The sequence below is a fragment of the Notolepis coatsorum genome (assembly GCF_963971535.1).
Source record: "Notolepis coatsorum genome assembly, chromosome: 3".
Lineage (NCBI taxonomy): Eukaryota > Metazoa > Chordata > Actinopteri > Aulopiformes > Paralepididae > Notolepis > Notolepis coatsorum.
The window spans coordinates 13,807,690-13,830,837 of NC_140167.1; the positions used below are offsets into that span (position 1 = coordinate 13,807,690).

General features: G+C 45.4%; 1 protein-coding gene across 1 annotated transcript in view; it reads right to left on the minus strand.

Moving 5' to 3' along the window:
- Positions 1-1,402: 1,402 nt before the first annotated feature.
- The window catches only part of paplna (papilin a, proteoglycan-like sulfated glycoprotein), a 51,868-nt gene continuing 30,122 nt past the window's right edge, over positions 1,403-23,148 (minus strand). Inside the window, exons 17-27 of the mRNA XM_084311613.1 lie at positions 22,605-22,704; positions 21,727-21,850; positions 18,728-19,232; positions 16,485-16,646; positions 16,050-16,177; positions 14,468-14,531; positions 14,073-14,219; positions 11,309-11,436; positions 10,287-10,395; positions 8,359-8,534; positions 1,403-4,840 (exon numbers count right to left, since the gene is read on the minus strand). Of these exons, the coding sequence (XP_084167739.1) occupies positions 4,677-4,840; positions 8,359-8,534; positions 10,287-10,395; positions 11,309-11,436; positions 14,073-14,219; positions 14,468-14,531; positions 16,050-16,177; positions 16,485-16,646; positions 18,728-19,232; positions 21,727-21,850; positions 22,605-22,704 (1,807 nt within the window). The 3' untranslated portion in view covers positions 1,403-4,676. The remainder of the gene's footprint in view (positions 4,841-8,358; positions 8,535-10,286; positions 10,396-11,308; positions 11,437-14,072; positions 14,220-14,467; positions 14,532-16,049; positions 16,178-16,484; positions 16,647-18,727; positions 19,233-21,726; positions 21,851-22,604; positions 22,705-23,148) is intronic.

Here is a 23,148-nt window from a genome sequence, read left to right on the forward strand (position 1 = left end):
CTGGGGCAGGTGATGCCGTCCGCTCCTTGACGGTGGTACCGTGGACAGCTCCCTGGTCCGTTCCCTCGCCCAAATGGTGCTGGGGCAGGTGATGCCGTCCGCTCCTTGACGGTGGTGGGCAGCTCCTCCTGGTCCGTACGCTCCCCGACGGTGCTGGGTGGTTCCTCCCGGTCCGTCCGCTCCCCGACGGTGCTGGGCAGCTTGGTCCAGATTGTCCACGTTCCGCGCAATTCCAAGCGAAACGGTGAACCAAACAGTTGTCACTAATGTCTTTCAGCGGCCTCAAATCAAAACACTGTCCCGCTGATCAGCTGTTGAATCTTGAGCGCAGAGCGCGCTGTCTCGCTGATCAGCTGTTTGAATGAATCTTGAGCGCCGAGCGCGATTATCCTCGTCTTCCAATAAGTAACAAAGGCAATTGTCCTTTTCAAACGAAGAGCCTTAGTTTTTTACTAATGTAGACTCCTTTACCTATAAGCCTACTGCGAGGGGCAAGTGGACTGGCTTGAGTTAGACGCGTGCTTGAAGAATTCAATGTCCAGAGAGCTCTTATCATTTTCGATATGCCAATCCTTTTATTGACTTATCAACCAAATAATATAATACACAAAAACTCTTTTTACTAATAACACTGACCGCCGACCTATACGGTACATCTACACGAACACGACAAGACACGGTCAAAAACTGTATGGCTATTCCACTTGCGCACCTGGGGCTCATCACCCTCTCATCAGTATATATGGGTAACCACCCCCTGTGGTGGTTGCCATGGTGACTAATAATGCCACACCTCTGCACCGTGAGTTGAAATAAAACTAAATAAACAGAAGGGCATTTTGTATGTCGTGACTGTAATGAACGCAGTAACGTCATTAACTGATAATGGGTTAATGATCTTATTAACCATGGAGTGTATTATGTGGTGTAGATCCTGTGGGCTTTGTATCTATATAGTATCACTCTGGAGTGTGAAACAAAGGTTCATTCAGATACAGCTCATGGTGTGTGATCTATTATAGATATAGATCACTACTACTATTGCTACCATGACTACTATGATCAGTTGTTAACTGCAGGCAAAAACCTACTCTTCCATTTTAAGCAACAGGATATAAAGAACATAATATAACGTTGTGTGATGCAATGTTAAGAGAACCTCTCCCACACTGAAACACAATGTTAAGAGAACCTCTCCCACACTGAAACACAATGTTAAGAGAACCTCTCCCACACTGAAACACAATGTTAAGAGAACCTCTCCCACACTGAAACACCTCAGATACACTGCTCCAGAGGCAGGTGCACGAGGGGCGTTACTGCATGACCCTGTGTGGTGCAAAGTGGAGAGACATGCTGTGCAAACGACTGAGAGAAATAAACTCACAAACAGGGATTTATCAAAATATCCATTTTATTACCAAATAATTACAAAAATAATTGAAGGGTTCCAGCACAGGTGTTACTCGTTGGCCAATGCTGCAAAGCCGGAACTCTACTACGTTATTTTCACTTAAAGGTTGTGTAGAATCCTAACTCTTACCTTATACCCCAACCTGGGCAGCCTTAAAATACAGATGAAAAAAAATAAATACAAATTTGCGATCATTGATTTTCTAAATATATAGCCAATTCTTTCCTTTGCATCTTGGCCAGCAAGTGACAACCAGGCAGCTCATCATAACTGGAATCACATGTATTACCGCCTCAGGTTTAAGTATGCTAAATTCCCATAAAATCCATATCATAAAAATAATAAAAAAATAAACAGAATGTTGCAAAATTCACATGGGGGGGGGGGGGGGGGGGGGGGGGGGAGAGTTGAACAGTTAGCGTAGATTTACAATATGTTAATTCCTTGAATTACCTCAAAGACAACTGATTCAGTTTAAAATACAACACCAGAGAGAGGTCCGAGAATACCCTGTTTGACAGATGAGTGTGTGTGTGTGTGTGTGTGTGCGTGTGCGTGTGTGTGTGTGTGTGTGTGTGTGTCAGAGAGAGACAGAGAGAGAGAGAGAGAGAGAGAGAGAGAGAGAGAGAGAGAGAGAGAGAGAGAGAGAGAGAGAACATCATGTATGCGTGAGAAAGATGAGCGGAAAGAGTTGTGTGTGTTTCTGTGTACAGTATGCGCGCAGGTGTGCATCTGAGTGTGTACATGTGTGTGTGTTTGTGTTATCCATATAGTCCTCAGTCAACCTTGAAGAGAATCCCATGATATAGAATTCTGTGTGTGCCTACATTGTTGGGCTGTGTCTGTAATGTATGTGTGTGTGTGTGTGTGTGTGTGTGTGTGTGTGTATGTCTTTGTGTGTTTGAATAGGTGTGTGTTTTGTCTGTATATACTGTAGATACTGTATATATAGTGAGCCTGCGTGTGTCTGTGTGTGAGTCTGTGTGTATGTGCGTGCATGTTTGTGCAGGCAAAGTTTTACATTTCTTCCATCATATAATTTCCCCATATCCAGTACTTGATTTAGCATGATACATGTACAATAGTCTCCCTGAACAAAGTATTTACATGGTTAAATTCTATCTTCAAGATGTATCTACAGTAGGGCTGAAATATATGGACAAAATATCATTATTGCAATTGGTTTAGCAGATATTGCAACTGACATATCCAGAGCTCTGCCCTATTTTCTTGACCCCCTTATCACAAGCGTGATAGGACCAGATTGCCTCATAGGAGGTGTGTGTGTATGGTCATGTGAACCTGAGCACTGATCCTAGATCAGTACTCCTATTCTTGTTAAGTGTGATGAATAATGAGCCCTGGCGTGGATGTGAGTGAAGTACACCAGGCACACTGTTCACAATCTCACTTTCTCTTATATGTTACATGCATCTTAAATAAAAATAATAATGTTGCAAATAAAATGTAATGTTGCATTTATTTGCTTCACAATATGAATATTTTGGCGTTTCATTTAGCAATTTCAATATTAATTCCATATCTTGTTCAGCCCTAGTCTACACTTACAAACACCCTTTTTTTGCTTGCACACGACCGGTTCCATTCAGTGTACTTTGAGTCCATTTGGCAGTTCAGGCAGTTCAAAGTTGACAGTCTGGTCTGTCAACATGCAGTCCTTCAAATGTCTCCAACGGGCCAAGCACTGACCCCCTTTCATCCCGTGGGCTTTGACAGACACCTTCACATTCTAGATTTTAGTTTTATTTTTTTATCTCAAAACAAGTACTTGTCACATTTTGAGAGTGGGGGGGAAACATGTCCTTCAGTTACCCTTGAAATGGTTTGTTAGCATTGTTAGCATACCTCACTGACTGACACCAATGGTGACCTGTGAAACTAACATAATAAACGAACAATATAAAGTTATTCGCATTTCAACACAGTAACGTCAATCTCTCATCGTATACAATCAGTTCATGACATAGGCATACAACAATTTCCAACGCATTTAGTTTCAGTTTGTCAGCTTGACGATGTTAGCTTAGCATTGTACATGGCTAGCCAAGATGGCTGACATTCGCTAGCTAAGAGTTAGCTAGCTAGCTAAGGTTAGCTTCTCTATCAGGTTTGTGTTTCCAAATACTGCTACATACTGTAAATATGAACTTTATTGTTAGTTTATCACATTAGTTTCAACCCAGAAGTTGGGTCAGAATAGATTTTTACCCCAGAAGTTTGTTTGCTGTTTATTTGTGTTTTTTATTAAAGGCCCATTACGTGATTGCAGTATGGCCCACTAATGGCTTGGTTTACATTCACATTTTATTGGACTGAAGATGTGTTTGGAACTGAAATGTATTAGCTGAGCCTTTGATACAAGGACTGACAGCGTAACAGCTTAACAGGAGTTTTACATTACTTATGAGGAATAAAGTTCTCAGACTCATTTTCCGAATTGTAGCTTAAAAGGTGTAATTTGTAATATTTCCAAGTGTTTGGAATGAGAACCATGTAAACTCAACCATACAAAGTTTGTGAAATAAGCACATGGTTGAGTCCTCACATAATTTAAAGGGGAACACCACTCAAATTAAGTATTCCAATATGTAATTTGCATGGCCTAGGAAAGTTCAATCAATATTAGTGAACATGAGCTACTCTCTCTCCCAAAGTCAGAAACCAGAGAAGTAAGAATCAAACTTCTTATGTCATCAGGTATAGAGTCTGGAGCTGCTCCAATAGACTAATTAACTAATTAGAGACTAATTGTGTGGACCCAGAGAATGTTTTTATACCCAAATGACCTGTATTGTATAGTAGGTGCTCAGTTATGGAACTTTCCCCTGGGTTCCTCTCAGTGTCATTTATAAAATCTTTCCCAATTCATTGTCTATAGAGAGGCTTCAGACTTTGATGACATTATAAATCTGAGTTTTAGCAGTCTCGTTTTTTTGGATTTGGGAGAGTCGTTCATTTTCACTAATAGTTCTGTACCGTCTCAGACCAGAGGAATAACATGGATTCTGAAATTGGGCGTAATTCCCCCTTTAAGCCATTAAATGACGTGCTTACTTCACAAAGATGTGTATGCGGTCGATTCTACATGCTCCTCATTCCTAATGATTGGAAACACCAAGTTAAGTACCATTAATCCATACAAAATACCCCCACACTCACTGTGACAGGTGCCTGGTGGGAATACAAAAAAATATATATATATATTAAACGACAAGCCGTCCAATCAAAGCCCTCCGTGGCTCTACCACCACCGCTTGCCAGACCTGGCGCTCCTCTTGGAGTGCCTGGCACAGCTGGCGCAGCAGAAGGCAGAGTAGTAGGTGTTGTTGCAGAGCCGGGCGTACACTATCAGCTCACAGTTGGCGAGATCAGGCTGGTCCACGCAGTCCGGCGACACGTCCAGTTCTGCGTCGTAAACAGTCACATGTTATTACAGAGAGAACGAGAGGAAGGTGGAGGTTGTCCTTTAATGATTCAAGATTCAAGATTCAAGAGGTTTATTTATCACATACATACACCAGGGCATACAGTGAAATGCGGCTTGGCCATGCCCGCTTTGATTGTGCAAGAATACAATAGTAAATAATAGTAAAATAAGTAGAATAAACATGATAAAATAGACATGTTAATAAATCCTGAGATAATTGCGATACAATGTTGAGCTACTACTTAAAGGAACTGGGTCCTATGTACACTACTATACAATATACAGTTTTACTTCTATGTCCCTATGTATGCTATACTTGCTATTACTAACTATACTATGCAATAATCACAACAAGTTATTTTCTTAAAGTGTCCTTTTTTCCCTTCCTTTAAAGTGTCCTTTTCTTGTGTGTTTAAAGTGACCTATGGTGTGGGCGAGTGCAGAATGTGTGTTGTGTGTGTGTATGTGTGTGTTCATGTGTGCTTGTTGTGTGTGGAGAGATCAGTGTTCAGTGTTCCGATGGCCTGAGGGAATATATATACTGTATACTAAGGTTCTTTTTGGACAATTCATGTATCCATCAGCTGAAAGTAAAATTTACGAGCTGTTGTTGATGACGGGCTCTCCTTCTTTCACATGCAAATTAACTCCGCCCCTGCTCTGGGAAGAAACTCGTCTCACAAAGAGCCTTTTTTAAACAAATAATTGTTACTATTAGAGATACTATAACTGTTCACTTTATGTGTTCTTCTACACTCGAACTGTACTAATTATATATAAAAAAAAATCAAAAATCCTTTTATTGTGTCTCTCTGTCATCTCACCTCCGCCACTTGTATAGGCATGATCGCCAGACCAGGTCACAAATGGTAAATGGACTGCATTTATATAACACCTTTATCCAAAGAGATTTACAACTTATGCCTCACATTCACTCACACGCCGATGGGAACCATGCAAGGTGCCAACCTGCTCGCCGGGAGCATTTAGGGGGTTAAGTGTCTTGCTCAAGAGGAGTCGGAATCGAACTGGGAACCTTCCGATTACCAGCCGACGTCTCTACAACACTTACCATCTTAAGACAATTAGGTTTTGAAAGCACTGTTCATCTGAAAACTTAAAACAGAGAGTGATATGGTTCTTCATCTAAAGTACTCAGTTACTCCAGTGCCAGAGCTTGTCTGGTACTAGTACTCTTTTAAAGCAGGCCTGAAAACCTTCTTATTTCAAAAGGCCTTTGATTGCTAGCTATTTATTGTGATTGAATTCTTTCTTGTGCTGTTGTTTAAAAATGTCTGTTCAAGGGGGCGGCTACGTGGCGTAGTGGGCAAGGCGCTCGCCACGAATGCGGAGACGCTGGGATCGCCTGTTCGATCCCAGCGCTCCACATTGCTTTCAGTTTAGCTGGTCGTCCGTACTAATACACATTGGCCGTATTAGGGGGTGGGAAACTGATGGGTGGGGATTGGGCGTTGTGGAGAGCGACTCCTACAGGTCGGTTGGTGCGCCTGCGCAGTAGAATCAGGAAGTGTCGGGGGCAGCGTGAGCCTCCCACGCGTTACTCCTCGCCACTGAGAGATCGAGCTGCGCAGGTGAAAAGATGCGACTGCTGTTACCTCAAGTACCGGAGGGGACTTGTGCCATGTATGACTTAGTCCACATTGCAGCCGGCTTGTGGGAGGCAAGAAACAGCGTTCGTGACAGGGGAGGGTTGAATTGGATGATACGAAATTGGGATGGGAGAAAAATATAGAAAATGGGAGAAAAAGTTTATCAAATTTTTTTTTAAAATTCTGTTCATACTATATTTGTATGTCTTAATTAGTGTGGGTGACCTGGCGAAGCTAGGTTGCCACCCACACTATAGTAATCTATACTATTCTTTATTTATTTATTCTTTATTCCACCGATTTTGCAAACACTACTCGTGCCAGAGCGTTCGCGCCCCATACACGTGAAAGGTATCAAAACGACCGGCTTGCCTATGGCAACAGCGCTATTCAAACTCAGAAAGTTTCACCGCACCGTTTGGCTACGAATCGACTTTAAGCGGGAAGATTTCGGCCCCATTGGAAATGCATTGCAAGTTAGAGTGCGGGAGCTGGAATAATTTTTTTTCCACTACCTTGGGTAAATTGCGAGAGTACTGTGTGAATATGGTCCACGTCGTAGAGGGTGACATGCCTCCTCCACTGCCAGTGTACACACACGCACACGCACACACACACGCACACGCACACACACGCACGCACACACACACACACACACACACAGACACACAAGGTCTGAAAGTCTCGGAGGGGAGGGGGGGGTTTGATGTCAGCCAATTAAGGAGAGGGACAATTAGGTGGTTTCGATGTCCGAGAGCTGGTTGGGAATTTGGACAGGAACCTTTGGGGAACTCATCTACTCTTTGTGATAGACGAACCCTGGGTTCTGGGTTCTTTAGCGGCCATAGTGAGAATGGACCTTGGTTTGATGTCTTGTACATCTTCTCATGTATGTTGACTGAGTGATGAATGTGTGACTGGTAGGCTACAGTACATCTGATCTGAGAGTGAACTGTCTCACTATGGCTGGATGAACAATGCATTTTTCTTTCTCACCACCAGTGTGACACACATCTGACCGTTTCAATGCTGTTTTATTAGGGGGGAAACGAGATCAGGTCTTGTATATGTCAAGCATCTTAATCTCGGAGTGCTGAGCTGAGACCAGATTGGCTCATAAGTCATAGTGAGGTGTATATGGTCCTGCGACCTGTGCACTGATCCTAGATCAGTTGGGGGCGACAGTAAAGGTCGAGCAGTCGTCTGGTAATCCGGAGGTTCCCGGTTAGATTCCTGCTCTGGCAGCGTGTCGAAGTGTCCTTGAGCAAGATACTTTTTTTTTTTTTTTTTTTTTTTTTTTAGCGTTTATCGCTTTTCTGGTCAAGCATGACCGACAGAAACAGGTTGAAATGGGATATAGAGCAGGGGAAGACACTCTGAGAAAATACGGCGGGTCCGGGAATCGAACTCGTGTACCCCAGATCCGTGACGAGCACGGTTTTCCCCGACGCATAAATAGCACCGAGATATGCGGTGAGCTACGGAAGCTCCCCCTTGAGCAAGATACTTAACCCCTAATTGCTTCCGATGAGCAGGTTGCCACCTTGCATGGTCGCCTCCACCGTCGGTGTAAATGGGTAAGATGTGAGGAACATATTGTAAAGCGCTTTGGATAAAAGTGCTATATAAATGCAGTCCATTAATTTACCATCAGTACTCCTATTGGTAGATGTGTGATTGATATGTGCCCCTGATCGGTTTCTCGTGGATATAATAAACACATTTGAGTTGGCGCTGTCAACGTTAGCAGAGTGAGAGCGCTGAGCGTCGTCAGTCAAAGTGTCCTGGTTGCCCCCACAAAGTGTCACGGTTGCCCCCACAACGTGTCATGGTTGCCCCCACAAAGTGTCACGGTTGCCCCCACAACGTGTCATGGTTGCCCCCACCTTGCTGCGTCTCCTTGATGATCCGCACCTCGGCCGCGGCGCTGACGGAGTAGATCCCGGTGTAGGCGTTGCAGGTGTAGGAGCCCTCGTCCGCCGGCTGCACGTTGTTCAGGATCAGACTGCTGTCGGCCGACATGTGGATCTTCCTCCCGTCCGGACGCACTGGCACGCCGTTTCTATGGCAACAAAGGATGAGACGAGACAGCCGAGGTCTGTATGTGTGGTCTATAGCGGCGGTACTCGACCTTTGTCACGTCAAGGACCCTCAAGTTGATACACATTAGGCGAGGTGAGGTGAGATAAGGTAAGGTAAGGTAAGGTAAGGTGAGGTGAGATACGGTAAGGTAAGGTAAGGTAAGGTGAGGTGAGATAAGGTAAGGTGAGGTAAGGTAAGGTGAGGTGAGATAAGGTAAGGTGAGGTAAGGTAAGGTGAGGTGAGATAAGGTAAGGTGAGGTAAGGTAAGGTAAGGTAAGGTAAGGTGAGGTGAGGTGAGGTGAGATAAGGTAAGGTAAGGTAAGGTGAGGTGAGGTGAGATAAGGTAAGGTAAGGTAAGGTAAGGTAAGGTAAGGTAAGGTAAGGTGAGGTGAGATAAGGTAAGGTAAGGTGAGGTGAGATAAGGTAAGGTGAGGTAAGGTAAGGTGAGGTGAGATAAGGTAAGGTAAGGTGAGGTGAGATAAGGTAAGGTAAGGTAAGGTAAGGTAAGGTAAGGTGAGGTGAGATAAGGTAAGGTAAGGTGAGGTGAGATAAGGTAAGGTAAGGTGAGGTGAGGTGAGATAAGGTAAGGTGAGGTGAGGTAAGATAAGGTAAGGTAAGGTGAGGTGAGATAAGGTAAGGTAAGGTAAGGTAAGGTAAGGTAAGGTGAGGTGAGATAAGGTAAGGTAAGGTGAGGTGAGATAAGGTAAGGTAAGGTGAGGTGAGGTGAGATAAGGTAAGGTGAGGTGAGGTAAGATAAGGTAAGGTAAGGTGAGGTAAGGTAAGGTAAGGTTAGGTAAGGTAAGGTAAGGTAAGGTTAGGTAAGGTAAGGTAAGGTGAAGTGAGGTGAGGTGAGGTAAGGTAAGGTGAGGTGAGGTAAGGTAAGGTAAGGTTAGGTAAGGTAAGGTAAGGTGAAGTGAGGTGAGGTGAGGTAAGGTGAGATAAATAATATTATATAACTACTATTCTATGGATGAATGATGAGGCTCAATTGAATGTAACATATATCCTGTATGTGTTTATCCATGAATGTAATATTAAATCTGTATATCCTGTATGTGTTTATATCCATGAATGTAATATTAAATCTGTATATCCTGTATGTGTTTATATTAGTGCTGTCAATAGATTAAAAAAATGTAACTAATTAATCTCACAATTTTCTGTAATTAATCTAGATTCATATAGATTAAAAATCACATTTTTCTACTTAAGTCCGAAGCTTGTAACAGATATTTACTTGAGTAAAGTCATGGAATTAATGTAAAATCAACACAAAGAAAGTATATTTTTCTTTTTCTTTGAATACAGTTTCTCTCCTGTGAAATACAAATGTTCAACAAAACCCTCAACATTGACTCAGCTAGACCTCTTTCTTATATCCGCGACGCTAACGGAAATAAAAACAACCCAGGCCTATATGTTAAAGTGCAGATTGGCTTAGAGGACGATAATGTCTTGTATGAACTACCAGTAATATAAATCAACAAAAATGTGTTCCATCTTCATGTCAGATGATTTTCAAAAAGATGGATGAGTCAATGCAAAAAAAGAACAACAGAACAGAACGTTGAACATTTTTCACTCCACGGATTAATCTAGATTAAAAAAATTTAACGCTTTAAATAATTTCAATGAATCTCCTAAATTAAAGCATTACTTTTGACAGCCCTAGTTTATATCCACGAATGTAATATTAAATCTGTATATCCTGTATGTGTTTATCCATGCGTACCTGGACCAGCCCACGCTGACGTTGTCGCCCGACACCACACAGGGGAGCAGGGCCGTGCCACCCCGGGTCACCTGGATGTTGTTGGGGGCTGTGGTGATCCTCAGGTCCGCTGGGGGAGGAAACCAGCAGAAGAGGCTTCATCCATGTTGGATAAACATACTAAAAAAAATGCTGCATCAGTGAATCCATGCATTTAAACTGTAGGACAAAGTCTGCAAACGCAGAGGTGCATCATAACACATCATAAGGTGCTTGTTACATCATAACATCCATCGCCCCCACAACGTCTTCTAGTCTCTGCCTATACCTTTTTCTGTACATGCCTTATGTTATGTGTACTTTCACATGGTGGAGGGAATACTTACTGTCTGTGGTGTATATTCACATTGTGGTTTAAGTGTGGTGTCACTAATTGGTGAGGTGTGATTGACACACTGTTGTTTTCTTGTATTTAACATGGCCGCTTTTATAATTGAACACAGGTGTGGTGATGAGGCTCCACACACCCTACTAAACAGACCAGAGGGCAGTCTGCAGTGTTCTCCAGAGTCACTGGTCGCTTGTCTCCAGAGTATTGTCGCTTACCAGAGTCTCACCTGTGCTGTGCTCTCACTATCTTGACCATTTTTGCTTGTTGCTATATTTTTGTCCGTGTACTTTGTGATATCCTAAATCATGGAGGCTGGAGCACCCAGCTCTCCACTCTTTTTTGTTCTTTTTTAGCTAGTTATTAAATAAATATTGTTATTTTTGGTCAAACGTGTCCGCCTTCTTGTTGTCCACCTTTTTGCAATCAAGGCCTACCGGGAAAACGAGCCATATTTTACTGTGACTGCTTAGGCCTTAGGGCAAGTGGTTATGCTTGATTGTAACACCTTATAACCCTCAAACTCATAAAACTCCCTATTTGACACAGAGATGATGATGATGATGATGATGATGATGATGATGATGATGATGATGATGATGATGATGATGATGATGATGATGATGATGATGGTGGTGGTGATGATGATAGTCACCTTGAACTCTGAGCTGCATCTGTCTCTGTTCCAGCTGGTGGTAGGTAGAGGCTGTACAGGTATAAACCCCCGAGTCATCGGACCTCACCTCACCGATGCTCAGGGTGCCATCTGAGTCCTGGGTGTATCTGCAACACACATTTACATGTTTCTATTTGAATCATTACTGTACGCACGCAGGGTCAACTTTTTCATTGATCAAATCTGACTTGACCTGAAGATCCATCATAGATCGAAATGCTGTCTCGTTTGATCACTTAAAGAAGTCTATAATATACCTGCGCGTGCGTGTTACCCGCGGTCCATGTGCGTTACAGTAAATCCTTTGATGAAATTAAATGAAAGTAAACAACAACCCGGGTTTCTTTTTTTTTATCTACTTTTTCTCCCCATTTTCTATTTTTCTCCCATCCCAATTTCGTATTATCCAATTCTCCCCTCCCCTGTCTCGAACGTTGTTAGACCATGCCTCCCACTGGTCGGCTGCAATGTGGACCAAGCCTTGCATCACGTGTCCCCTCCGGTACACGAGGAGGCAGCCGTCGCATCTTTTCACCCGCACAGCGCGATCTCTCAGCGGCGAGGAGTAACGCGTGGGAGGGAGGCTCATGCTGCCCCCGTCGCTTCCTGATTCTGCTGTACAGGCGCACCAACCGACCTGTAGGAGTCGCTGTCCACAACGTCCGATCCCCACCCACCGGCTTTCCCACCCCCCTCTAACACTGCCAATTGTATTAGTATGAACGACCAGCCAAGCTGGTAGCAACGCCGAGAGCTGGGCTCGAACCCAGCATCTCCTGCGTTAGTGGCAAGCGCCTTGCCCACTGTGCCACTTAGCCGCCCCCCTGTCTTTTGGAGTTGTTGTCTGTATATTGGTCTGTGTGTACCTGGAGGAGGAGCTGAGAGGCTGCGTGTACCTGGAGGAGGAGCTGAGAGGCTGCGTGTACCTGGAGGAGGAGCTGAGAGGCTGCATGTACCTGGAGGAGGAGCTGAGAGGCTGCGTGTACCTGGAGGAGGAGCTGAGAGGCTGCGTGTACCTGGAGGAGGAGGAGCTGAGAGGCTGCGTGTACCTGGAGGAGGAGCTGAGAGGCTGCATGTACCTGGAGGAGGAGCTGAGAGGCTGCGTGTACCTGGAGGAGGAGCTGAGAGGCTGCGTGTACCTGGAGGAGGAGGAGCTGAGAGGCTGCGTGTACCTGGAGGAGGAGCTGAGAGGCTGCGTGTACCTGGAGGAGGAGCTGAGAGGCTGCGTGTACCTGGAGGAGGAGCCGAGAGGCTGCGTGTACCTGGAGGAGGAGCTGAGAGGCTGCGTGTACCTGGAGGAGGAGCTGAGAGGCTGCGTGTACCTGGAGGAGCTGAGACATAGATATCTATAGAACACTAGATAGCTTAAGGCGGAGTCACCAGCGTCACTGAACCGCCGCCATCTTGCTCCAGTTAGCCTTGAGTGAGAGTGAGTGAGCTGCACAGACAAAAATACTCATAACTCGCTGAAATATTGACGGATTTACAAACGGGTTGGTTTGCTATAAACATCAAAGATGTAGTTATCATACTGCATACTTATAAAAAAATTTTTTTTTTAAGATGTTTTTTTTTTTTACAAACCGCTTGAATCATAGCCACGTTAATAATGCTTGTAATAAACCAAACCGTTTGTAAATCCGTCAATATTTCAGCGAGTTATGAGTATTTTTGTCTGTGCAGCTCACTCACTCTCACTCAAGGCTAACTGGAGCAAGATGGCGGCGGTTCAGTGACGCCGCTCTCCATTGGCCGGCAGCGCGGGCAAGCTATCTAGTGTTCTATATATATCTATGGCTGCGTGTACCTGGAGGAGGAGCCGAGAGGCTGCGTGTACCTGGAGGAGGAGCTGAGAGGCTGGGTGTACCTGGAGGAGGAGCTGAGAGGCTGCGTGTACCTGGAGGAGGAGCTGAGAGGCTGCGTGTACCTGGAGGAGGAGCTGAGAGGCTGCGTGTACCTGGAGGAGGAGCTGAGAGGCTGCGTGTACCTGGAGGAGGAGCTGAGAGGCTGCGTGTACCTGGGGGAGGAGCTGAGAGGCTGCGTGTACCTGGAGGAGGAGCTGAGAGGCTGCGTCTACCTGGAGGAGGAGCCGAGAGGCTGCGTGTACCTGGAGGAGGAGCTGAGAGGCTGGGTGTACCTGGAGGAGGAGCTGAGAGGCTGCGTGTACCTGGAGGAGGAGCTGAGAGGCTGCGTGTACCTGGAGGAGGAGCTGAGAGGCTGCGTGTACCTGGAGGAGGAGCTGAGATGCTGCGTGTACCTGGAGGAGCTGAGCGGCTGCATGCATAGATATCTATAGAACACTAGATAGCTTAAGGCGGAGTCACCAGCGTCACTGAACCGCCGCCATCTTGCTCCAGTTAGCCTTGAGTGAGAGTGAGTGAGCTGCACAGACAAAAATACTCATAACTCGCTGAAATATTGACGGATTTACAAACGGGTTGGTTTGCTATAAACATCAACGATGTAGTTATGATACTGCATACTTATAAAAAAAAATTAAAGATGTTTTTTTTTACAAACCCCTTGAATCATAGCCACGTTAATAATGCTTGTAATAAACCAAACCGTTTGTAAATCCGTCAATATTTCAGCGAGTTATGAGTATTTTTGTCTGTGCAGCTCACTCACTCTCACTCAAGGCTAACTGGAGCAAGATGGCGGCGGTTCAGTGACGTCGCTCTCCATTGGCTGGCAGCGCGGGCAAGCTATCTAGTGTTCTATATATATCTATGGCTGCGTGTACCTGGAGGAGCTGAGCGGCTGCCCGTCTCTGGTCCACTTGATGTTGACGGAGGAGAGGGCAGAGGGGGGGGCGATCCTACAGGACAGCCTGGCCGTCTGTCCCACCCGCGTCTCCAGCAGAGACGAGCCCGAGCGCTCGATACTGAACCTGCAGCAATTATATGTGTATTGATCGATTGACTGGGTTTATTTGACATGGGCGACATATATATACAGCTTTATCCATTGAAATCATTAGGGATGTTATAGAGATTGATTGATATAGTCATAGGATTCGTCGACAGTGCAATAATGCAAACAACCTCTTTAAATGATTATATAATTTATAATTAATAATTGCATGTAAATTTGATGTATTGCTGTATAGATAGATTGAGAGAGAGAGAGGGTGCCTACTTGGGGGAAGGTACATTTCCATCCTGGGGTAAATATGGGGTTGGGACTGGCTGAGGAGATGCCTCTGTATCTCACACACACACACACACACACACACACACACACACACACACACACACACACACACACACACACACACACACACACACACACACACACACACACACACACACACACACACACACACACACACACACACACACACACACACACACACACACACACACACACACACACACACAAGAAAATAATTAGGCAGACATAGGGTGAATAGCAGTACCACAAAACCAATTAACCACCATATTTACGATCCAGTGTAATTACCAGCCAAAAACACCTTGACCAGCATGCTTTTGGAGAATCTATGACAACGACATAGGATTTTCACCCAGTGTCATAGATTAAAAGAACACAACAACATTTTGGGAAATTAGCTTACCGTCTTCTCCAGAGAGAGACAAGAAGATAAATACCAGTTTCCGCTCTGGCTGCACGTTAGCCTAGCTTAGCACAATTAATGGAAGCGGACATGACCGGTTAGCCTTTGGGAGAGGTGTTAGTTGGACAATGCCTAGGGCAGGCTAACCGGTCATGTCCACTTCCAGTCATTGTGCTAAGCTAAGCTAACGTGCAGCCAGATAGCTTTCTACTGAACGCACAGAGAGAAAACTGGTATCTATCTTCTTGTCTCTCTCTGGAGAAGACGGTAAGCTCATTTCCCAAAATGTTGCCGTGTTCCTTTAACCGAACTCGGCCCCCAATCAGGGCCGTCCCCCACAACGTCCAAAGATCAGGGAGGAAACCCAGAACCAGAGCTTCTCTCAGCAGCTTCCTCAGACTAGGTCGGTACTGTGGTCGGTTTCACAAGTTTCCGCTTCTTGTTATCACCTGACTATTACAGTAATAGATGACGATTGATGATGTGAAGGATGATGATGATTGAGGTAGGATCAAGTGAAGGATGGTTTGGCCAAGGTTGAGCTCTATTATTATTATTATTATTATTATTATTATTATTATTATTATTATTATTATTATTATTATTATTATTATTATTATTATTATTAAATTATACATTTCTAGGGAAATATGTAGTTTGTCATTAACTACCTAAACTACATGACTCAAAGTAATGAACTACCTAAACTACATGACTCAAAGTTGAACTACTGAAAAACCTACTGAGATTCGAATGTAGTTAAACTACCAAATTGTAGTAAAACTAGTAATACTGCATTTATACATTTATATATTTATATTTACTGCATATATATATATCCATATCTGTCTGAATATACCTGCATATACTCCTCTATATACCTACTTATACACCTGCATATAAATAACCCATATAACTCTGTATGATAGCATGTAGGCCTACAATAATTCTGTATATACCGTGGCGTATATATATATATTCATTCTTACCGTATATATATCTATCCACATCTGTCTTATGTACATACCTGCACATAAACCTTTTACATATTATCTGTAGATACTATATCTATACATATCCCTTACCTACTCTTACTAGTTACCCTGCTGGCCAAAAGGACTTACTACCATACTGTCTCTATACCTGAAACAGCAAGGTGGATGTAGCGGTGGTCTCTCTCACGGTCCTGGGTGGCTACACACAGGAACCAGCCCGAGTCTGACTTGGTAAGAGGTCCGACTAAGAGAGAACCATTGGGCTGCTGGTTATGCCTGGGAAGAGAACGGATTGATTGATTGATTGATTGATTGATTGATTGATTGATTGATTGATTGATTTCATTAAGCCTTTTCAGAAATGTGTCTTGTGCCATACGGATGTTAGATAAATACCAAACATCAACAACAACAACAACAACAACAACAACAACAACAACAACAACAACAACAACAACAAGATCAATACTAAATACAAAAAATCTAAACTCAGGACTCACCAAACACACAATCTTTCACTTAAAAATCATTAGGTCATGAGATACAAACGTGGACGACAGTGCAGACAGACAGTGAGACCGACCTGTGAGAAGAGACGGGGAAGCCGTCTCTCCTCCACTCCACCGCGACGGTGGAGGACGGGGGCGGGCTGACTCTGCAGGGCAGCACCACGGTCTGTCCCGACAGGGCCTCCACCGTGGACGGGTCCCGTTTGTCGATGCTCAACGTCCCTCCCAGGGTCAGGCTGAGGGGAGAGAGAAGGAGGAGAGGAGAGGAGAAGAGAAGAGAGGAGAGGAGAGGAGAGAAGAGGAGAGGAGAGGAGAGGAGAGGAGAGGAGAGGAGAGGAGAGGAGAGGAGAGGAGAGGAGAGGAGAGGAGAGGAGAAGAGAAGAGAAGAGAAGAGAAGAGAAGAGAAGAGAAGAGAAGAGAAGAGAAGAGAAGAGAAGAGAAGAGAAGAGAAGAGAAGAGAAGAGAAGAGAAGAGAAGAGAGGAGAAGAGGAGAAGAGGAGAAGAGAGGAGAAGAGAGGAGAGGAGAGGAGAGGAGAGGAGAGGAGAGGAGAGGAGAAAAAAAGAGAAGAGAGGAGAAGAGAGGAGAGGAGAAGAGGAGAAGAGAGGAGAGGAGAGGAGAAGAGGAGAGGAGAGGAAAGAAGGGAGAACAAGGAGGATGGAGAGAAAAGAAGAAAAAAAAGGAAAAAACAAACAAACAAACACACGGAAGGGAGGAGAAGACAGGAAGGGTCACTTTATGCTCCACTGTTGGTACTGTTAGTGGTCCCCAAAGCAAGCATAAAGACCAGCCGGAGCCTGGCTGCATAAGTACAGTGAAAGAAGGTCTGAGAGGAGGAGGCCAGCGTTAGCCCACTGGGTGAACATGCAACACGGATAAACACCGAAGAGACAAGACAAGTACGACCCACACTGCAGAGAGCGCCAGGACAGTTCACACACACATTGCTCTACCTGGATTTTTAAAGGGGCACTTCTCCAAAAGAAAACATGGTGATTTATTTCGCACATAATCTCACACACGTCCAAAAACCTCGAAAACTGTTTTGCACACATGCGTTTAGTTTGACAGTTATCGAGAGTAAATGGGTTTTGAATATAGCCACCCACCGGCGATGTCGTCTGGGACATTGAATCCTTGTGTTGTGTGAATTACAGCTCTGTGAAATGATGTGGTTGGAAAGAATTGCGATAGCTTGTCTTATATAGGGACTGCTACCTTATCATTTTGACTGAGCTGTAATTAACACAACACAAGGATTCAAGGTCCCACATCACCGGTGGCCACATTCAAACTCATTTACTCTCAATAAAACTAAATGAATGTGTGCAAAACTGTTTAGAGCTTTTGGATGTGTGTGAGATTATGTGCAAAATAAATCAGTGTTGTTTTTTTTGGTGAAGTGCCCCCTTAAGTCTAAAAGCTGACGTGAGCTGCCTACATAATAATCAACTAGTCGTATCCACAGTACATTGACCTTAGGAGAAGCACTAACTGGGGGATGAAGGGGTTAAGTGACTAACGGGCAGACAGACAAGTGTGGGTGGAGCTTCACAGCAGATCCTTTATTAGTTTGACCTAATGATGACATCACGGACGACAACAACAAGGAAGCACACAGAGACAACACAGGTGGGGCGATTGACAGGGTGAGGTAGCAGGGCACTAAAGAGACTAAACACGAAACTCTACGTATAGCTCTACGAAAGGAGATAGTCCCAGAGAGTCCCAGAAACAAACACAAAAGAATTGTCCAACAACAGAGTCGGGGCTGACTTCGGCAGATCCTCCGGGGGCGGGGGGGGGGAGGCAAAGCGTGGCGGCTCGGGGGGGGGGCGTGAGAGGGTAGTGAGAGAGTCTGTGGCGCTTCGGGGGTAGCGTAGCGGTGGTGTGTTTCTCAAAGCAGGTACAAGCCTTAGCAAGCAGCAATATTAAATATTAAAAGTGATGAGCATCATAAAAAATGATGTGTGTCTAATAACTACATGTATGCATAGCGTGTGCGTTTATCGCACGACACGTGTCGTGTGTGTGTGTGGGGGGGGGGGGGGGGGGTGTGTGAGTGCAGTGCATACGATATTGTCTTTGTCTGGACTGTGTGACTTAAAGCTCCCTGCCCTCTGGCGCCCCCTGGCTCTTCTCCGACTCGGGGCGGGGCGGTGTGGACCGGCGGGCAGGCGGGCTCCTTCAGACGGGCGTGAGGGCAGCAGCCGGCCGGAGTGGGAGGCCCGTTGGCGCCGCCGGGGTAGGGGGGGGGCGGAGAGAGGGGGGGCGCTCGGGCCGCGCAACCCCCCCCACGGGCGTCCACAGGGGTCTTACCTCGCTGCTGGGAAGGAGTGCTGGGCGGCGGGGGCGGACCGGCGAGGGTGCAGCTGGATCCTCGCTCTGTGGGCGTGTTCGGCGGCGTTGGAGGCCGGCCTGTTTATGTGGACGGTGAAGACCCTCCCCGCGGAGGTGGATACCCCCGATCTGGACCCTCCGGCGGTGCCTCTCCCGGCGCCTCCGGAGCCTCTCGCGGTGGACCCGCCCCCGGAGGGCGCGGCTGGCACCGGGGCGGGCTGAACGTGGGTAGGCTGGACGGGGACGGGCTGAGCAGCACGGGCAGGCTGAGCGCGGGCAGGCTCAACGGGGGCGGGCAGAGCGGCCGCGGCCTGCGGGCACGCCCTCTGGCACTCGGCGCGGGTCGGGAAGTTGTTGTTGTTGCCGTGGCAACCTCCGAACCAGAAGTGGACGCACTTGCCGGCGACGACGTCGTAGTGGTAGCGTCCCGTCCAGCCACTGCAGGAGCCGGCGGCGCGGGGCAGCGAGCAGAAGTGGTGCTCGACTACGGGGACGAGAGCAGAACAGCACAGAGGACATTCAGTGGTCAGATGGTGCATTTATATATAGCGCTTTTCATCCAAAGCGCTTTACAATTTTGTTCCTCACATTCACCCGTTCACTCACACACCGACGGCGGAGAGAGACCATGCAAAGGTGCCGACCTGCTCATCGGGAGCAGTTAGGGGGTTAAGTGACTTGCTCAAGGACACTTCGACACGGCTGCCCGGGGAGGAGTGGGAATCGAACCGGCAACCTCCAGATTACCGATCGACTGCTCTACCTGCCGAGCCCCCCCCCCCTGCTCAGACACATTACCGTCTTCATGTGAACACGTCTTCAAAATAGCAACATCACTACAAGCCTCGTCTTGCGTCGCCTAGACTCCTTGCCCCCCTGGCGCTCAAGACGTTGCGTGTCTCGCACGACTTGAATCTTGAACACAAGATTACACGTTGCCATATCTCCAACGTCACATGAATGGTGAATTGAGACGAAAACTGAATCTATAACAAGCCCAAATATCATGTTGCATATTATAATTATAAAATATGCAGGGTGTGATTTGCAGAGGGGGACGGTGGGGGGATTTCCCTTCCTCTGCTTTTCACGTCTCTATCTCTGGTTCCTTTTTATCACCGGTGGGTGATAAAATGTATAATTTCTATAATGCACTATTGTTGATTCTCGCATTGAATTAAATACATGAATTTCTTCTAAAATCGTCAGCAGCCAAGCCAACGCACTCTTCCGTCTCCCTGCTTGCTAGTGCCTCCTCTCGCTGGGACAACGAGCTGCTGGCTACTGTGTTGTCGGCTGCAGTTTGAGTAACTACATAATGATGGCCACTGGTATGAAGGACTGGCCGAGGCGGTTAGTTGAGTGTCGGGGGGAGTATGAGTCTGTGACTGAACGTGCTTCTCATCTTGACTAGCTCTTACATATTGTATTCAGTATTATTTCACTTGATGAAGAGTGATGAAAAGCAGCGTCAAACTATTACATTATATTTCAGAGAGCATCCGTTTGAAAGTAAAACATAGTCTGTTGAGAATATGTTCATTTAATCTCTTTGCAAGTGCTTGAGGGCAAAACTAATCATTTTATGAGATGAGTTTTATATGGATATAACTGTATATAACTCTATCATTACAGCCTACATAATTTATTTTGTATTAAACGTAGTCACACTGTTTTTTTTTTTCACAAATCACAGCCTGATTAAATATATATTTCTCAATATGTATCTTCAGATCCTATTTCACTTCTGGTTTATGTAATTTCTTCTGATTTCACTTCTGATTTCTATTGGTTTAGCCTGTTAAAACTAGTATTATTTTATTATTATAAATTTTTTTTTTGTGTGCTATGTTTGGCTATTGGGCTGTTTAGAACATTAAAGGGGACATGTACTATAAATGTCATTTTTCAGTCTCTAGCATTGTATTATAGTAATAGGAGTTAGTATCAATGTGTTTTAGTGTCTAAATACCATATTGGCGGATTGCTCTGATTCAGCTCAGATAATTTCCTGCTCCAGTAAATTAGTCCATCCTGATTTGAAGGCCTGAGTCACGTCATTCAGACTCTGGGTAGAAGACAGTGATGTGATTGGCTCTGTGGTTGTAGCTAATGCCCGCCCACAATCTACATAGACGATACACGCAGACTAGACAGCTAGTGGCAAACCACTTCCTCATACTGCGAGGCAGTGAAACCCGACACCTCTGCATACTCTGGAGGGAGAGAGAGAGAGAGAGATAGAGAGGGAGAGAGAGAGGGAAAGAGAGGGAGAGACAGAGAGAGAGAGAGAGAGAGAGAGAGAGAGGGAGACAGAGAGAGAGAGGGAGGGAGCACTTGGGGGGGGGGGACCTGCTGCGCCACACGGGAGAGGGGAGGAACGGAGGCCCCCCCCCCCCCCACAAGCTGCCGCAGGGAGAGAAAAAACGAAAGGAAGAGACAGCCTGTCTTTTTTTTCTCTCTCTCTCTCTCTCTCGCACCCCCCCCTCTCTCTCTCTCTATCTCTCTCTGTCTACCAGTCGCAGACTGTGTGGACTGACTGTCACTCAAAGAGCTTATGGGCGGAGCCAGGACATAACAGCCTGAAATCTTGAAGCTGGAAAATGATGGTTTTGAGTACTTGATTAGAAATATAAAACAATGCATTTTTTTGAAAAAAAACGTACAGATGTCTTCAATAGACTAACAGGAATTGTGTAAAGTTGCCCAAATAGTGCTAGGAATAGCAGTACATGTCCCCTTTAAAATACGGGACTTGGACATGACATTTATCAACTCATATCACAATCCCCGCAACCGAAATGGAGAAAACGTATATACAACAATTAAGTCATGAAGGCAACTTCAATACAGCCCTTGTTGCTTTCAGTGAGAGCGAGAGACATTCACCCCTCTCTCTTTTTTACACGACGACCGCAATACGGCATTCTGTTTCCATAGCGATGTACAATTGTAAACAAGGCATTTTGTTCCCTTACTGTGGCTGGGGGGGCTGGGGCAGCCCTCTCCGCTGGGGCCCCCTGCTGGGCTGGTGCGGTCAAAGCAGCAGCCGTAGGCGGTGAGACGACACTGCACTGCGTTCTCGGTGGGGAGAGGAGCGGCCTGGAGGTGACACGAGAGTGGGGATAATGGATAAAGTAGTAGGAAAAATCAGTGGCACAAATACCATTTCCATGTGTTAAATTCTGGGATCACTGGAATTCTCCAACCTTAAAGGTGCTACTTTACTTTACTTTACTTTACTTTACTCATAGTATACATGCAGATTCTAATACTTGATTGCAATATTTACTGTAATGCATAATATAACCGATATAGGGCATACAGACCCTCATCTGCCCCTTTGATTTACTTTTTCATATTCTTATATTCAGAGTTAATGATAATATCATTATATAATATTATTGTTTACACTGTTGTCATTTTATATTTATGTCTTTCTATTATTATCCTGCCCATACCTGTACCTCCCCTCCCCCTCCCCCATGCTGCTATGACGCCCGAATTTCCCCAAGGGATCAATAAATTATCTCTTTTTGTTTTCTTCCTTTAATAATACATCCACAGAGCTTTTAGAAAGGTGTGGAATAAAAGCATTACTTTCCCCCCCAAAAAAGAATCGATGAATGAATTTATCATTTTAGAAATGATGGTGGGTCCAAAAGGAATGTTGCTGGTTACATGTTGCAGGCACATAGCCCCTCCCTACTTCCCATTTCCCCACCTGGAATGCACCTGATTGGATAAACGACATGCTGGTTCTCTAGTGCGACATCTAGTGGCTGAATGTTATCTATAGCACCTTTAAATGGGGGGGGGGGGGCCTAATCTGTGCGACGTGTGAGACAGTACTTACAGCGGGGGGTGCAGGGTGAGCAGCGGGGGGCACGTATTCCGGGCAACCCTCGCTGTAGTGTCCCAGGGCAGTGGTCACTCCATCATGGCAGCACCCATAGCTGACAAACAGGAGGGGAAGGAGCGTGTGATGAAAACATTTTGTACCCAAAGTTGGTACCAAAAATACAACAACAACAACAACAACAACAACAACAACAACAACAACAACAACAACAACAACAACAACAACAACAACAACAACAAAGGGCATTCTAAGTAAAGCCTGGCAATTACTGTGGACTGTGGTTATACATGGGGGGGGGGGGGGGGAGGCCTGGTCAGGGTATTTCTAGATTTAAATCTCACACCCATACAGAGACTAGATGTCTAGAAAACGGACCCCGTATTTTTCTCTATATTACCCTCTGAGCCACAGCATAATGATGGGTTGGAGTTAGCTGTTTCCCCAGCTCTATATCTTTATATAATGTATATATACACCGCTATGCTATATATGAAGTTGTTGAAATGGTCCGACTTCTCAAAATGTCTATCTGTTTCCT